Source organism: Macadamia integrifolia, chromosome 5 (assembly GCF_013358625.1).
Source record: "Macadamia integrifolia cultivar HAES 741 chromosome 5, SCU_Mint_v3, whole genome shotgun sequence".
NCBI lineage: Eukaryota > Viridiplantae > Streptophyta > Magnoliopsida > Proteales > Proteaceae > Macadamia > Macadamia integrifolia.
This window is the reverse complement of record NC_056561.1, coordinates 42,899,383-42,918,683: the sequence shown is the minus strand read 5'-3', so window position 1 is coordinate 42,918,683 and position 19,301 is coordinate 42,899,383. Positions and strand designations below refer to the sequence as shown.

The 19,301-nt window shown below is 35.1% G+C and overlaps 1 protein-coding gene across 2 annotated transcripts in view; it reads right to left on the bottom strand.

Annotated features, from left to right (window-relative positions):
* Nucleotides 1-10,854, bottom strand: part of LOC122078904 (polyadenylate-binding protein RBP47-like) — a 32,897-nt gene extending 22,043 nt beyond the window's left edge. The window contains exons 1-2 of one of the 2 annotated variants that reach the window (XM_042645102.1): nucleotides 10,369-10,854; nucleotides 22-502 (exon numbers count right to left, since the gene is read on the bottom strand). In XM_042645102.1, the coding sequence (XP_042501036.1) occupies nucleotides 22-502; nucleotides 10,369-10,662 (775 nt within the window). In that variant the 5' untranslated portion in view covers nucleotides 10,663-10,854. The remainder of the gene's footprint in view (nucleotides 1-21; nucleotides 503-10,368) is intronic. The other variant, XM_042645103.1, reaches the window with a different exon arrangement.
* Between the last annotated feature and the right edge of the window lie 8,447 nt (nucleotides 10,855-19,301).

Below are 19,301 nucleotides of genomic sequence, written 5' to 3'. Positions count from 1 at the left end.
ACAATAGTTTTAATCACATACCTTGTGAAGAATATTGCTGTTGATATGGAGACGACTTCCTTGGTGTTGCAACACCTATACGCATGGCCCTATTTGAACAATATACGCCATTCATTTCAGTAATTGCCTGTGACCTCTCGCTTTCATCACCAAACCTCACAAAACCATAACCTTTCGAACGCCCAGTATTTGCATCAATAACAACTTTGGCACCTTTTACTGATGGATACCTACTGGAAAAAGTTTCTTGCAACATTGTATCAGTAACATCTGATGCCAAATCTCCTACAAATATGGAACGATCAGACCCAGCCTCTGAGCGCCTATCACCAGTGCTAAAAGATGCCCAGTTCAGACGGAAGGGCTGCTCCGTGTTAGGCATTGTAGTGCCATTGTAGTTCTGGAGAACTTTCTCGGCAGCTGGCCGTGAAAAGAATTCCACGAATCCATAGCCCTCGGACTGACCGGTCTGCTTATTGCGAATAACCTTGATGGAGAACACCTGAAATTTTCAGATGCCAAAAGGTCAGAAATCGGATAATCAAATATGCGGAGAGAGAAATGAAAGCATCCAAGCATAAACTGATAAAAATAGCAATTACTTTTTTATCACAAAGCAGCTAGCCGGCCATCATTAAGGTTATGTTTGGATGTCAAGAAAAGAGAATAAAAAACATATAAGACAAAAAATCACGATAACACAATGATTGATTTATGTGTCTATATCTCTCCTCAAATTAATATATATTTTTTTTTCTTTTCGTTTCTTGGCATCCAAACATAACCTAAGTGAGGCTCCAATTCTATGTTTAGATTAGCAGAAAAAATACACAGGAAAATACCCAATCAATGCAAGCAGGGTCTCTTGACTTTTTATTGCTACTGGTACGTTGGTACGGGGACAAGACACAACCTAAGATGCAGTTCATGAATAGACAGCGATACCATGGTTGAGGGACTAGAAAAAGAAGAGTGAAGGCGGGACCAATTTCAAGCATGGTTTAAAGAATTGGTGTGTATCGAACCACATCGGCCAATATGTATTGGTATCGGTCAACATTGATACGATACCCACCAACACAATACATGTATTTTTTTTTTTTAAACTTATGTACCAAAGCATATTGTATTGTACCGTACAATATGGTTAGATACTCTCAATAAGTACAATTGAATTACATGTATATTGGTTTGTTACTCACCGATACATAACCGATACTTGAGATACATATCCACAGAACCCATTTCACTTTCGAAACAAAGCTTGTTCTTCTCGCTGGAAATACTTAAGTTTCCAAAATTTGAAGCACAACTGCACTTACTCAACAGATTTCACAATATTGATTTACCATTCTTTCATATCCTCCTTGTCATGAATTATGTCATTCTCATGTTTATCATCTTCTCCAGTATACATCTGCAAAGTCCTTGTAGCCAGATAAACATCTTCCATTTGATTTCTCCATTCCCATAAATTCTTAATTTCTACAAAAATCATCATGACAACTAGTGTCATCATTTCCATTTAATGTTCACTTTTTTCTCATTGCAACAAGCCAAGTGTGTTGATTGATGCAGTTGCACGATGGACTTAGAAAAAAAAAATCTTTTGATTTGATTCTCTTTGGATTTAGAAACAATTTCTTTTGTATTAGTTAATTTCTAATTTTAGATTAGTTTCCATTTTCAAGTAGTTTCCATTAATTATTTGATTTTTCCTTTACATTAATCATGTAATAGAGAAGAACTCAGTTGTGAGATTTGAAGTTTTGAAGAATAGAGATTTGATATGAAAACCATGGCTGTCGGTTTCCCCTTCTTCCCTCTCTGAATCTCTCTTCTTTTCCTTTTTAACTTCTTCTTCTCTCTAATCTTTTCCCTAGTTCATGCTGTTTATTTCCCGTACCTGAAAATTACTCTGTTCTGGGCGGTAGTTATATTCCTAGAGAGGCTGATCGATCTTCCTCAGGGTGGACCAGTGTGGACTGAATTCCTGATTGCAGATACTCCCTCCTTGGGAGACACTAACCCCAAAATCTTAGCCTCAGCAGTTCTATCTACTAGGAGAATAGAACCCAGGTTCAGACCTAGTTCTGTACCTTGCGACAGATCTAAATAGACGAGATTTTGGTAATTCTGTGCTTGCTGTTTGATGAAATTTTCTGTTGGAATCACGAGGCCAGCAGGTTTTTAAGCCTCTTCAACAATGTTGGGCTGAATCCATGCAGCGGGAGGAAGTTCTCTCCATCACAAGCCTTCTCCTATTGCCACTGGTTTCTTGTTCTATCGTGATCTAAGGTTGAAGAAAGGTGTTTCCTCCAAATTACAAGGACAGTTATCTATAATTACAAGAAAACCCCTGTCCTCGAAATTATGTTCTAATATGCCCCTATTCTGTTAGTAATTCCAGAATACCCCCTCTTCTAATTTTTTTTTATTTCAGTTTGACCCTACTATTTATTTTCCTCTCTTTTAAGCTCTTAAAATTGTTTCTGATATTACAAAAATACCCCTCAACCATTACATTGAGTTTTTTAGTCATTCTTGTGGGCCCTAAGTGATCCAATCCCTGATTTTGGGAAACCGGATCCGCATCATTGATCCTTCCACAAAATTGAACGTTGTATTTCATGTCATGTTTGCTCAAATTGTAGAGTTTGTTGCGTGAAGCACAATAAAATGCATAGAGCAAATATAAGAATTATCTAGTAAGGGACTAGGACCAAGTGTAGAAGCATCTATTACTTGACCAACTATAAATTTTCCAGCATATCAATTATGTCTTTCACTATTGTCTTTCCTAGCATTCTGCCATTAACTTTACCTAACTATCGTATGTCCTTCCTAACAAAAGATATTCCTCCCTCTCTTCCTCCCTACCTTTGAAATAATTGAACTTCAACTGGATGGTAAGATCAAATAATTAAGTTTGATGTGATCCTGGCCCTGTGAACATTTGGCCCAATTTTACAAGTGGACATCCACAACATCAGTATAAATGATTAGAAATTGATCTAATTATTGTCATCCCTTTTGTGGTGTTCTAGTAGTATTTTTTTATAAGAAGTTGGATGGCAAGATCAAACAATTAAGTTTGTTATATTTCTTTTTTTTTGCTACGTTTGAGTTTAGGTAAGACAAACTAACACATTGCATCAAACACGAATTATTGAATCAAGTTATTCATAGATTTTAAGATTTCTTAGAAAATCAACAATAGAGTATTACTACATATAAGAAACATCATCCTTTTGAACAATTTCAATTGAATAAACTTGTCTCTCACAATGTTCTCCTTTTTAGTGTATATGCACGATGCATGTTATATATTGCTTTTAAAAACTTTTTTTTTTATGCAAAAGTGTATAAAAATGTGTATCTTGTCCATTTATGTGTGTATCTTAGCGTTTCTCCAATATGATACGATACCATCTGATATGTATATTAAATTTAGCCCACCAATACAATGACTAATACCGATACTTTAATCCTTGATCCCAAGATCTGGCCACAACAATCCAAGGTCCTTACCAATTACCACTGGGCAAGCACACTTTCCAGATTTTTCTTTTAACCTCCACCGTAAATAACTCATCCATAACTCTGAAGCATATTAAAATTAATTAACATAATGATACCAATACAGACTCTTCTTTGGAGGGGTTGTATAGGGCCAGATACCACAAATTCTCTTGTAATAACAAATGCACCATACCCAGGTTATATATTGCCCCCTTTTTTAACATGAGGTCCATTCAACTGTTATTACATAGTTCTGTTAAATGGCAGTTGAGTTGGCAACCCAAAAAAGGTTCAAGTATTGTCCACAAAATCTTCTTTCACATCAAAGGCTTCAGCAAAACCATCCTCTGACATATGGCGAAGGGCGCATTTTTTTAATCCTTCATTTGTCTAAGAAAGTTTATGCATAGTCAGGAGCTACTTCATAGAGAAAAAGGTGCATTACTGATGAGTATGGCAAAGGCAAAGAGAGGTAAGAACAGTATTTATTGCCTTCACACAAGTATGCAGTTTTTAAAGCTTTGTACACTTGTGAAACCCACACGAGGAACCTACATCAAAAGATTCTTATGCGAAGTCACAGTTTATGTTTTGCGGAAGTTGATTCTAAAACAATGTTAGTTAGATTGAAGCATTTAGGAGTTATTGCAGAACATTACTAGTAATCGCATTAGTAAACAGGTGTCAAGGATAGTTTTGATATAAGTTTTTATTTCCAGCAGATTTATTTCTGCCATCTTTTCTTGTCTAGTTTCCAAAGGTCAATTTTCTCTGCTTTGCACGATGTGGGGTGTCATTTGAAAGCTTATTCACTTAGTCTGCAACTAAGACAAAGATCTTGTAAAGAAAAGCTGTTTCTAGAACATCATGGCCAATTTAATGAGAGAATATGATGCTATCATGGAACATAGTTGTTAAGGAAACAAGGCAACCAAGGTGGTGGAGGGGTTCTAAAGCGCTTACGCGATATGGTGCCCATGTGTTATTTTTTTATTTCCCCTAAAATTATACAACGGACCCCAAAGGGGAAGAAGAAAAACAAAGCCATCTATACGATAGCTAAAATGAGGGGAAGGAAGAGCAGAGATCTCAATCATGTTACATGCATTAAAAGTGAAGATGGTAAAGTACCAATAAGGGATGAGGACATTAAAAAGAAATGAAAAATTTATTTCTGCAGCCTACTAAATGAAGACCCTTCAAGTAAGAGTGTCCCAAAATACTGCATTACCCATAAAGACACCACATATATATATATATATATATATATATATAATTAGTGTGTCTAAGTAAAAGAAGCTTTTAGGATGAGAGTAGGCAAGGCACAAGGCCCAGATGAGGTCGCAATAGAAGTGTGGACGAGCTTAGGAATTTGTGGTTTATCTTGGTTAACCAAACTGTTTAACAAACTTATAAGCACAAGGAAAATGCCAGATGAATGGAGGAGGAGCACTGTGATTCCGATTTACAAAAATAAAGGTGACATTCAGAGCTAAAATAACTATAGAGGCATAAAACTAGTAAGTCATACTATGAAACTATTGGAGAGAGTTATTGAAACCTACCTGAGAAAATAAAATACTATTACGAAGAACCAATTTGATTTTTTGCCAGGAAGATCCACACTAGAAGCTATTTACTTACTTAAGGCTCTCTTTGGTATAGTTTATATTTATGTTTATTTGGCAAATAAATAGAAATAGAGACATTTGATATGATTTATGATCCCTATTTCTCATTAAAAAAAATCAATATATCAATAAATTCATAAACAGGTTGATGAGAGGTGTTTATGATTTATTGGGATAAAGAGATATTGTGTTTATGCGGTAAACCTTTAATAAGCACATGTTGTGTAATGGTTCAAAACTATGGGTAAAGGGGTTGGAATGCTGATAATCCCTACCCTCCTCTATGTTTCTCCACCTACAACTCACCTCCTTTAGATCCGCTGCTGTGAGTTTGTGATGGAAGAGAGGTAGAAGAATATCGGAAGATGAGGAATTTCATCTTCTTGTCTTATTTTGCACTTCCTAGTAAGCACATCTTTAATAAAATACTCAATATTACAAAATATGTTTTGCACTAGCCATACCAAACCTATTTTCATTATTTAATCTATTATGTCCAGTAACAACCGAACGATTATTGTTTATAGCCCATAACCCATTATCATAATTAATTATTCAAAAATAGATAATAAACATAAATATAAATTATGCCGAAGAGAGCCTAAGAGACTCATGGAAAGATTTAAAGATTGCTAAAGATCTCCACATTATCTTTATTAACCTAGGAGGATGAGATAGTGGGCTGCGAGAGAGAGAGAGAGAGAGGCAACCCCCAGGAGTCAACAATAAGTTTATTCCTTGAGGAATCCCTTATAGAGTGTTGGGTGAGCATGGAGAGCTTAGAACTAACATCAAAGGATATGGCATTGCAAATCTTGTCATAAGATCAGGAGTTAGATGTCCATCTATGAAGATTACGTTCCATCTAAATATGGTTGATGGCGCCACTTAAGGCGAGCTTGCTAGCAATAATGTCATAACATTATTTAGTATGCTACAATATATATCTTATATCATAAAAAATCAACATTAAGCCACATCAAGTCATTAAAAATCAACATTAAGTCACATCAAGTCATCAAAAATCAACATCATGCCACATCAAGTCATCAAAAATCAACATAGAACTAGAAGACAACAGAACTGCAAAAGCAAGTTATTAAAAGTTTGGAACAATCAAAACATTCATTTGGTTTATAGAGTTTTTGAAAATGACCTCATTCTTCTGGTATACCTAGTCTTGCATTTGGGTAATATTGTTCTTGGAAAATGTGATCTTATCTATATGTAATTAAACTATTTTTTATTTAAAGAAATGTTCTTGTTCTTTTATAAGTTTGACTAGTTAAAGCACTCTTTGGTATCATTTTTCTTTTTTATTTTTGTTCACAAAAATGGTTTTGGCTGCATTTGGTATCATTTATGGAGCTTGTTTCTATTTAAAAAAAAATTGGTAAAACACAAAAACCAAAAAGAAATCAAGAGTCATTTATGTGTTTTGGCCAAAAATGATTTTCAGTTATTTTTGCGCTGGACTTTAATGAACATGTGCTTAAAGGCTCAATATGGAGTTGCTTTGTAATTAGAAATCCAAGCCCCTTGCCCCCTCTTCTTCAGTCCAAAGTGGAGAAAGAGAGTTATAAGAAAAATGGGTGAAAGGAATCTCTTCACCCATTTCTTTAAAAAACTATTTTGCACATAGAGATACCAAACTATTTCTCACAAAAAATCATTTTTGTCAACTAGTTACCAAAATATTTTTATGTTTTGATAAAAAATTGTTTTCATTAATGATTTTTGTTAAATAGATAAAAATAAAAAAGAAGAATGATACCAAAGAGGGCCTAAATGAATTTATTTTTATGTGAGACTTTTTGTCTTAGGTAAAGCAGAAAACCAACTTTCCAACAAATCCAAGATTACTTACATCTAATTTATATTGAAGGAGTTAGATTCCAGTTAAACCTTATTTAGTGTGCGTGAATGCTGTTTAAAATTGCCCTGAATTGAAATATATTTTTAAAGATCAAAACAAAAGATTATTTTGCCACTCTTTGAGTTGTTTATGATATTATATCACAACAAGATTTACACAATTTTTAGATTTAAGAAAAATCCTAGCATTTAAAAGTTAAAAAACACACATACAATGGAAAATTCAGTTTTTGTTCTTGAACTAAGGTTGACTTTTTATTCTTTTGGAATTTAAATTTCTAACTATTTTATTGGATTCAAATAGGGGGTATTTTCTTATTCATGAATAATCTCTTAAGTAAATAATCTTTAGCATAAATAAGAGACAGATATGTAATAAAAAAATAAACCAGCACCTTCCACTAAGGTGTTGGTCGCATAAACCACAAACAAACCACTTGGCCACCAACTATGTGCTGGAATTATATTTCTGAAGGCTTTAGGTCAGTAGTTACAGACTTATAGTTCATTTTTGTATTTTGAAGCATGCATTTTTTTAAGCAGTATCCTATGTGTATTTATACCCATATGTATCTATTGTCACAGTTTATGATTTGCAATAGTAGAAACAGTTTTTAATTTAATTGATTCATTTCGGAGCCAATTGCAGACCAGTACAAGCGATCACATTAGTAAACATATGTCAAGGGTAATTTTGATGTAAGCTTTATTTCCAGCAGAGTAATTTCTGCTAGCTATCTCTGATCTAGTCTTGAAAGCTCACATTTCCACGGTATCCCAGAACTCTGATAGAAAATACCATGTGACTTTTAAAAGTCACTGGTTTCAACCAGTATCGACCAAAATTCCACATTTTGACCAAAATGTGAGAATTTTCAAGTAGACCAATGGCTTTGACCCTTTGGGTGGAACCAGCCTTCAGAAGACCTTCTTAATGGGAAGCCAAGCCTTCTTATTTCAAAATTTCGACCCTCTCCCCAAATTTCTTCTATATGAGGTGGGAAACTTGGGGAAACACTCAAGATTTTGCCCTTGTGCCATCAATTTTCCATTCTAAGCTTAGGACTTGCACATTCATAGCAAATCTACCTAAGGAAGGGAATTTGGACCAAGAAGGTAAATCTCATCCATCCCAAAAATCATATTTTATAGAATATACTTGGATACTACTTGGAATTGACTATTGAGTTTTGAGTATTGACTGTTGAGAGTTGTGTGTTGACTGTTGAGAGTTGAGCATTGACTGTTGAGAGTTAAGAGTTGAGTGTTGAGAGATAAAGCACAATTATGTAATATTATAATTTATTTTCCTTTACATTTTGTTTTATTTGTTTTAAACTTTTAATCATGTATTTCATATTTTTAGTTAGTAACTTATATATGTACTTATGTAGTATAGTTCCAGGCAACGACTTAATGTATATTAGCAAACTTTGGTCAACATCACAAGTATGACTTTAGGTGTTTTTCCCATGAAAATAATTATGTGAATGGTTTAGAAATGTCTAAAATAGGATGTACACAAAAAATACGCAAAAAAAAAAAACACATTTTGGGATCTAAACCAAAGTTTCCACCAAACCAGAAAAATTTTCCCTAGTTTCCTCGAAATTTCTCAAATTTCGACCGAAATTTTGGTCTCCCAAAGGGTTGAAACCCGATATTTTGAACCTTGCTTTCAATTGACATAAAGATCTTACAAAGCAAAGCTGTCTCGAGAACTTCATTTCCAATTTAATGATTTAAACCTTGCTTTCAATTGACATAAAGATCTTATAAAGTAAAGCTGTCTCGAGAACTTCATTGCCAATTGAATGATAGGGTATGATGCTATGATTTAATTTTATTTCTGAAGGCTTTAGGTCAGTAGTTATAGTTCATTTTATATTTTGGAGTATGAATTTCTTTTATGCAGTATCCTTTTGTGTATTTTACATCGTAAGTATCTATACAGACTTTAACAACAGATTCAAATCATTTGTTGTCAGCCATCTCTCAAGAACAAGTTCAATCCCTTTATGCAACTGATGTGATGCTGCCTAACAGATACTGAGGTACCAGTTGTTGAATTAAGCATGAAATTCAACATAACTATCCATGTGCAAGCCATCAAAAGGAATTGTATGCATAACATATGGCTGTATTTTTTGCACCTACTTACTGTTTGTATATAAATTTTTCCACTAGAGGCTTGATATAAGAGTTAATATGTGATACACTCTCTTCTTCTTCTTTTTTTTTTTTTTTTTTTTGGGTGATAAATATGCATTTTGATGATTTAGTTAGAAGTTAAGTGTCCATGCATGGGTAGGTTGGTGTGGGAGCTTGATAGCTGCTGAAACCTGAGAGAGATCCAAATTTGAAACTTTCCAAAGGTTTGGATTGGCTTTGGAGTGCATGTCCAAGGTAGAGTTCGTTGTTGGTTCCTTGGCTAAATTTCTTTATTTTATATAAGTTAATTTTGTAAAAATAAGCATCAGAGGAGTTGCTCAATTTGTAGCTAGCTCAACATGGGTTCCAAATAGCTTTTTTAACTGCTAAGCCGAAACCTGACTCAAATTAAAATGATAACCAGATCAAGTAACTTTGAATCACAAGTTACAATGTATCCAAATATATATATATATATATATCTACAATTTTAAGAAAAATCAGATAGAGGTCATTCCACCGAATAAAGATATGGTTAGGAAAAGAAAATTAAGAGGAAGACTGATCAGCACATTTTCAATTGGGAGATACATAGGTTTCTTTCCACCAGTTCTTCCCACTTCCCACTCCCCACTCCCCAAAACTCCACTTAAAGGACAGCATTTGTGCACGCGCATGCGTGTGTGTTGGGGGGGAGGGGAGATGTCATAACTAGAAATGCTTAAGGATTCTTAAGCTCGCTCAATCAAGAAGCATTTCATTCAACATTATCAAGAATACTCATAGATAGGGAAAATTCTTCATTACGTTACCAATTTGCTCAATGCTAGTGTCATGTCCATCTAATAGAGGATTGACTTGCAGGCTTCCTACGCATACCCCCAATCAGACGCAGGGGCAGACGCTTAGCAATTCAAAATGCATAGAAATAATACAGACTCCTACAAAACAACCTTAACTCCGCAAAAACCCCCCAGAAACATAATATATGATCTAATTTTCATAAGATCCACCCAAACAATCCTAATAGCAAATTTTTGCGAGTTCTGGGCGGGCATACATCAACTTACTGTTTCCATCTCATCCAAACAAGATAAGGTAACTCAACAAGCTAAAATCAATAGAAGAGAAGGGAAGAAAACGAGCAAAAAAATAAATAAGAGAGAGAGAAGCAGAAGAAGGAACTGACCTCGCCAGTGTGACCGAAGCAGCTGTTGAGGTAATTCTCGTCCATCCAGTAATGAAGATCACCAACCCAGATCGTCTTATTCTCTTCCGTACATCCCTGCTGCTGCTGTTGTTGTGGCGTAGGTTGCTGTTGGTGATGGTAAGGCATATAGTGTTGCGGGTAGGGCGGCGGCATCATCTGGTGTTGCATCACCATCGTCGCCGCCGGATACTGCATCGCCATCCACTGTTGCTGCTGGTGATACTGTGGTGGCTGTTTCTGCTGCGGATTAGCCTCGTTACTTGATTGCATCATCTCGTTTAGCCTCTTAGATTTCCCTCTCTTCTCCAAAACTCACAGATTTCTTAGTTCTTCCACAGAGAACTAGAGATTTGATCGAGAAACTAGGGCAGAAATCGTCGACATCAAAATACGGAAAAAGAGAGGCAGATAGCCTGGTCTGATGGGGAGCAGAACCAGGGTTGGCAAGAGGACTTGACATTCGTGTACAAAGAGGATTAATAGGACGCTGAGGTCGCCCTCGAATGATTGGAGATTCGCTCTCAACGGATAGATTGAAATACTGAATTATGAGACGTTCGATTGGAGAGATCCGACTCATTATTACGATTTTGCATTTTGTTGTTTCACTCGTCATCACTCACTTTACTTGGAGAGGGAATTAAAAGGAAGAGTAAGTGCAATTTTCAAACTTAAGAAAGACTATTTTTGTGATCAAATAATTATATCATTAACTCTAAATTATTTTATATTTAATTATTAAATTGTACTTAGTAATATTTTGAAGGTTCTTATGAAGCACAAAGAGGTTTATTGGGCCCAAAAATCTCGGGTCAAATGGTTGACTGTGGGAGATAGGAACATTACCTTCTTTCATACTTCCCCCTCTAAGAGAAGGCATTTTAGTAGGATCATTAGACTGAAAGATTATTCCGAGGCTTGGTTGTCCAATCTAGTACAATTGAATGACCCATAAATTAAACTCCACTACTTTTAGTCATTAGGCTCTTCTTCTAAGCCCTTCCACATTAAATCTTTCCTCCAAGACTTTTCGGTTCGTGTTTCTTCAAACCAGAACCTTACTTTCCAAGTCCTTCTCTCTTTGAGGAGATAAAACAAGTTGATTTCCAAATTGGCCCTATAAGGCTTTGAGTATCAATGGCTTACTAGGTCAGTTTTTCGAAGCCTATTTTTTACCCATAATAGGAAACAATGTCATTATAGTTGTTCAGCGTTTCTTCTATACTGGTTTTATGCTTCAAGATTTCAATAAAATAGTCATTGTCCCAAGGCTGCATTTGATTGCAAGGAAATTGGGAAGGGAAGGGAAGGGAAGGAAAGGTAAGGGGAGGAAATTTATTTTCCCTTGTTTGGTTGCGACCAAAGTCAAGTGAAATTAATTTACCAGGGTTGTTTGATTGGATGTAAAATAGATGTAAAATTTCAAAAAAAACTTATAATCCAATCAAACGTGGTAAATTGTACACATTTACACCCCTTTATTCTTTGGTAATTAATCTACACTAGATCCATAACTGATGCAATCTCCCTCACTGGATTGCCCAAATACAAGAATTGAGAGAGTACTTGACTTTGTAGATAAAACCAATTTTGGACAGAATGACCTTCAACTAGTAATTTGAGGATAAATGTCTGCTTTGATATCGGTTTGGAATGATTCAAATTGAAAATTAAAATAAAAGGTGGGGCTACAACTTTCGTGAGATAAGAATTGTTAAGATTTTGGGTGAAAAATGACTTAAAATTAAGGGTTGTTAAGTTACAAGACTTATACAGTTCGAATCTGGAAATGTTAATTGTTTCAAAAATTCAACTCTTCTAGGTTGAATCTTTGAGAGGGTGTGATTCAACTCTTCAAGGTTGAATGACTAGCTCTTTTAGGCTGATTGAAAGCCTAATCTCTTTAAGAATAGGTAAAACACAACTTAGTTTCATAAAATGAACTCTTAAAGGTTCACAATGAGCTTTGAGCAACTTTGAAAATTTCTTTGATTCAATGTGTTGTGTCTTTAAAACTCAAGATTCGTCCTCTTTATATAGGACTACAACCTTTAAACTAGGAGACTACAACCATATTTTATACTTTCAAGTTCTGACATGGACCAATCACAAAATACATAAAAAAATAAAAACTCAATAAAAAATCTAAAAATAGAAAAAGTAGTTAAGGTCTTCTATTTGTTGAAATCTCTCATGCCTTGATGCAAGAGTTGAGCTTTCTAATACCTTGTTGCAAACTTCAAGTTTATATTTTCCAATACTAGCTCAAATGTCAAAATTGAGCTCACAAGTTGAGGAGTCAAAGGAGTTAAAGTGAAAATCCACAAAGGATGTGAAGAGTTTAAACCTTAAGAGCTCCCACGATATCTCAACCGTCAATTACATTTGAGTTTCTATGGCTGAGATTAAACATTTATATTGCATGATAAAGACTAAGAAATATTAATCAAGGGTTTTCTTGCATTATAGATCAAACCTGCATGCATGGGCTACTTCAAGTGTTGACCGAGTATCATTCTTCCATTCTTTAAAAGATTTCGTCCTCGAATTCTTATTCTATCAAAAAATAAGTGATGATGCTCACTTTTGAGTTGCTAATAGTTTTAGCAAACGTGAGACCAAAAGATGGTGAAAACATTGTTAAGAAATGGTCAATTATGCTTTATAGGTGTTAGACTTATGATGTGGATAGTCTTCGTTTCATGCACAAATAAATTTGAGAAATTTGTTACTCATATTTCCAAAGATGAATTTGACTGACGATAGTGGCATAGGAACATGCCTCGCAACTTTAAGCGATGAAGGTGGGAGGTGGAGGATGGGGTTCCCTTCAAATGTGTATTGAGAAATGTTACCAATAATCTCGTGACTTACCTCAATTCAAAATCAAAAGTTGATTCAAACAAATTGACGTCACCATATTCATAAGGTTCTTATATTGGATATTCATCAAACACCGACGGTGTACATAGATCAATACATGTCATAGGGGTGTAAGAAAGACAATCCTCTAAATCTAATCGTATTTCACAAAATGGTCAAATGTCATTTTACACTTCCGAACAAAATTCTGATTTGTCATTGATACTCCTCGTATGAACAAGTCTTTAATTCTTTAAAATGATGAAAATCAATTTTTAAATGTTTTCTTAATCAGATGTTCAAACGACGTGAAATTTTCTTCAATTGTTCAATCTGAAGAATCAAACCAATTGATGCTAAAATTGTAACATCTCGACCTCAATTGCTAATTTAGTAATATGTTGTTGATGTTGAAAATTTTCATCTCTACCTCTTGTTTAACTTAAAGGCATGACTCTCTCCCCCAAAGATCTAATATCAAATGATACAATCTCCTTCATGATATTGCCTGAATACAAGGATCGGGAAGACTTTGTAGATAAAATAAATTTCGGACAGAATGACCTTAGGTCAGTAATTTAGAGATAACTCTCTACTCCGATATCAGTTTAGGGTGATTTAAATTGAGAATTAAATATAAGAGGTGGGGCTACAACCTTCATGAGATAAGACTTGTTGATATTCTTTATGAAAAAGGGCTTAAAATGGCTACCAATTTACAAGACTTACATAGTCTGAATCTCAAAAATGCTAATTGCTTAAAAAATTCAACTCTTATAGGTTGGATCTTTGAGAGGGTGTGATTTAACTCTTTAAAATTGAAGGGTCAGTTCTTCTAAAATGATTGAAAGCCCAATCTCTTCAAAGATGAGTGAAACATAAATTGATTTTATAAGAGGAACTCTTCAAGGTTCACAAGGAGCTTGGAGCAACTTTAAAAATTTATTTGATTCAATTGTGAACTCTTCAAGATTCACAAGGAGTTTGAATCTGCTACTTATTGGTTTGGGTGGTCTTAGCATCTTTCAGCTTCCGAATCATGTCCTTGATTACCCTAAGGTGTTCAGGCATAGTGAGTTTGAATCTGCTACTCGTCAGTAAGGGTGGTCCTAGCATCTTTCAGCTTCCAAATCATGTCCTTGACCACTCTAAGGTGTTCAGACATAGTGCGTTTAGGGTCTATCTTATACATCTCAAATTTCAAGGTCATATCCCTTAACCTTGTAGTAGATGTACCTCCAAAGTCAATTTTTTAATTGATCCCATATGAACTTAGCTGTAGTATATTTCTTATAATCACCAATTAGTTCATTATAGCACTTAATATAATAAAGCACGGTGTTAAGCGATAATAACCTCAACGGGTTTGTCCATAGCAGTGGTCAAATACTTAAGATAATTTTTCTCATCAAGAAAATATTGAATCTTTCGATGCCATATGTCATAGTTGGGTTCAGTCAATTTGTCATCCTTGGTGAGGTCCACAATAATATGATTAGTGACCATATCATTACACGTAAAAATGTGCAAGGTAAATATTATGTACACATTAAGAGTTTGTTTTAGAAAACCTGAATAAAATTAATTGTTCCTTATTACACACCATGAGACAAAAATTTTACTAGGTTCATAATCATATCTCACATATGTGGGTCAAGGACATAATTTTAATTGATTGTAAACAAATATAAGGAGAATTAGGTATCTCAAATCCACAAAATTATGCCATACAAACTGGTGTGCATGGGTCCACATAGGAACCTAACTGGTACTTAAAGTGGCATGTTGAGGTAGTGTAAGCGTATGATATGCAATGCGAGACACTTTTCCTTTACAAGGCTTCTAAAAAAATAAATTACATTATCTAAAAAATAATTACATCCTTTAAAAGTTCTATTACATCAATCTACTGAGTAGGGAGTGTCGCACTTTATATCATGCACAAAGACTACTTCTAACATACATACAGAAACATGCCCACTTAAATAAGTACCAATCATGATCTCCAACCCAAAAGAAGAATAAACAACCATGGGTCAATGGGTGGAGATCGACCACGCATTCCAACAAGTGGAGTGAGTCTCAAGTCATAACCGTCGTGAGAGAGTATGATGATTTGCCAATACATACACATATATATGCTAAAATACATTTCAAAATAATAATATATCTGGCCTATTAACTCAGTTGGTTAGGGCATGCTAATAACGCAAAAATCACAGGTTTGAGTCATGCCAATAATCCCGATAATGTAAAGCAAACAACATAAATATGTATCACCATATCAACAACTTCAAGTAAATCATATAAAATATACTCCCCTTTGACCTAAGTCATTAGGGGTAAAAATGTAATTTTAGGTAGGGTTACACAAACCTAAACCCTAAATTACATTATAAGAATAAAAACTTAATTACAACCAATAATATGTGATGAAAAAAATATATGCAAATAGGGGTTTAAACATTCCAATACTTGTCGATCCAAACCGAGCAGATCCAATCCAATCCAATCCAATCAGACACAATCTCTTAAATCGTGGTCAAAGGATAATCATATTAATAACAATTATAGTTTTAATAGTTAGATCGGATCAGTATTGGCCCTTAGCCAATCCTCGAACCTACCCGATCGGATTTCAATACATAGATAGGCCGAAAGGGTAAAAAAAATTATATATATAAAAAAAAAAACTTTAATTTCAGTCAAACCCAAAAGAAGAATAAACAACCATGGGTCAATGGGTGGAGATTGACCACACATCCCAACAAGTGGAGCAAGTCTCAAGTCATAACCGCCATGGGAGAGTATGATGATTTGCCAATACACACACACATATATATATATATATACTAAAACACATTTCAAAATAATAATGTATCTGGCCTATTAACTTAGTTGGTTAGGGCGTGCTAATAACGCGAAGATCGCAGGTTCGAGTCAGGCCAATAATCCCGATAATGTAAAGCAAACAACATAAATATGTATCACCATACCAACAACTTCAAGTAAATCATATAAAATACCCTTCCCTTTGACCTAAGTTATTAGGGGCAAAAACATAATTTTAGGTAGGGTTACACAAACCTAAACCCTAAATTACATTATAAGAATAAACCCTTAATTACAACCAATAATATGCGATAAAAAAAATGCAAATAGGGGTTTAAACTTTCCAATACTCGTTGATCCAAACTAGGGGTGCAGCAAGGCTAGGTTGGGTCGGGCTTCTTAAAACCCTAGCCCAACTCTGAGTTCCCTTAACTGGGCCAAATCCACCCTGACCCTGACTCAAGGCCGCAAAACTTTAACCCAGGCCCAACTCTTCTGGGTTCAGCCGAACCCTTACTCGCCCTGATTGGCCCTGATTTTTCAGAGTTTGGCCAGGATGACCCTGATTGGCCCTGACCTTGAACCTGACCCTGGTTTATCATCAAAGGCCGGGTATACCCTAACTCTGACCCTGCAAAATATGAAGTAACTAAAAAATAAAAAATATTCATAGTGAAGAGGAGATAAAAAAACACAAAGTTACAAATTACTTGTCCTGAGGAGAACATCCTAAAGCAAACATTCAAACAATATAAAAAACTCCAACTATTGTGGAAAACAAAGAGGTGATCATCCTAAAAAAATAAATAATCCAAAAAAAATTCAATTATTTATTATGATAAACAAATATATCATCTTAATACGGCAAACAATCCGAAGCTTTCAAAACCCTTGTCATGTTAAACAAAGAGGAGAACATCCTAAGAAAATAAAAAAATTCAAAATCAACATCAGGGGCAAAAAACAGGGCCCGGTAGGGCCAAAACCAAAGCCTAAACTCAGGGTAAAAAAATCAGGCCCGAGGTTTAGGGCGGGTTGGGGGGCCAAAGACATCAACTCTTACCCGCTCTGACCTTGACTCAGTATCAGAATTTTCACGGCCAGGCCGGCCCTTAGGGCCAAAATTTTGGGTCGGTACTTGTTCGGGATCAAGTCAGGCCAAGGGTGGGTTCAAGCCAACAGGGCCAAACTTGCACCCCTAATCCAAATCGATAAGATCCAATCCAATCAGACACGATCTCTCAATTTGTGATCAAAGGATATTCATATTAATAACAATTATAGTTCTAGCAGTTAGATCGGATCAGTATCGGCCCTTAGCCAATCCTTGATCCTACCCGATCGGATTCCAATACATAGATAGGCCGAAAGGGTAAAAAAAATTATATATAATAAAAAAACTTTAATTTCAGTCCGACCCCAATCTGGTATAAGGCTGATTTGAAATTAGATTAAGTATTATAATTATGATTGCATCAATCAATGACGTAATGAGGATGCAATCATGCACTTTTAAGAGAAAAGAAGCAAATCTCAATTAAGGATGCGTTTGGTTGCGTAAATCAAATGGTACATGTATCAAATATAAATGTCAATCTTTTGAGAGACATCTTCTGAACTACCTAATTTAGCTGAAAAATCGTTTGGTTGCCTTGAGTCTAGTACATGTTTCTTGTTAAAAAACTGTTTGGTTACCTTGAATCTGTGTAGTGATTCTTCCTATAAAATTGTTTGGTCTGTAAAACTATTTGGTTACACTAAAGTGGTACATTTTTATGACTTTAAAATCTAAGTATTTTTTGGTATCTTTTATTTTGAACATAAGTTGGAGACTATAAGGTCAATAATTATTAAAAAATCGTGATCCAAAAAATCTACACTCTTATTCCATTAAAATAAAAACAACTCCTATTGAAAAGGCATAAGCTATTACTTAGTTATCCTTGTTTTCCACATATTTTCCATTAATTGGTAAAAGGTGGTGAAATGCAATTCACACCTTTACCTTCTAGGGGGACCTTATATATAAGTCAATTAGCATCATCAGACGAGAGGAAAAGGCATCTAGCGGCATTTTATGACTTAGCAATGGATATTCCCCTTATTAAGTTGGAGAGGTGATCTAATTGGGTCTTCCGTGGGAGCGTATCATTTTTTTCTATTTATCATTAAATTTGATTGTAAAATGAATCTGTGTGTATTCGGCGTAGGGAGTGCAACTCATCCACACATCCAAGTTCTGCAAAAAGTTTCTTTGCAAGATATAATCCAGTAAATTAAGAAACAGAGCACCTTGTATAGGCATGACCAACACTGGGCAATGGTGGTTTATGATTCAACAATCTATATCTCTTTTAGTACAGAATGGGAAATCGAAACTAACAAAATCTCTTACTCACCTCTCTGTACACAATGATAATCAATGGTTAGTCTCTTACTCTCAGCTAAGAGATGCAATTGAGTGGAGTTTGGCGTTTTAGGTTGAAGTAGAATCACCTTGAACTGATAGTAAAGTCCAGCTTTGGTTCCCCCCTCCTCCCTCCTTCCTCCTCCCTCCTCCCTCCTCCCTACTCCCTTCTCTTCTATTCGATAGTCTTACTAGAGCATTGGTGCATGTCCAATCCTGCTTGGCCATACACATCAAACAAAGAGGAGCCAATTGATGAGATACCTTTTGATAATGAACACAACTCACAGCATCTTGCATTTATTCTGAATTCTACAACCAGCCAAGGTGTAAATAGATAAAATATTTCAAGCAACAAGTTAAGAAAGTAATAGCAAATCAAAATGAGATCGAACCCAACAGAGATTACACCTTCCAAGCATACATCCCAAAGAAGGCTATGATATTTGCAAACCAGACAACTGAGAAGGACTTCCAAAATAATGGAATAAGAACATTGAGTAATGGGATGAGAAGAAAAATATAGTTGAGAGCTTCTTTCTCATTCTTTGAGCAGTCCTGCGTCCGAAGGGAAGGAATTGCTGCAGAAAACATAAAGGAAAACTCAAGACAGAACTGAAATTAACTTTACAACTCAAAATACTTAGGAATCAATATACATGGCAAACAACTTATAAGGTTTTAGAATGCTTTGGACATTCTGATTCTTCAAGGAATATGTAGTCTAGCTACTTATATATGCTCTGGTTGCACATTTTGGTTTCATCTAACATTTTTTTTTTTGCTAACGATGGGTATCCAGGCCTTCGGC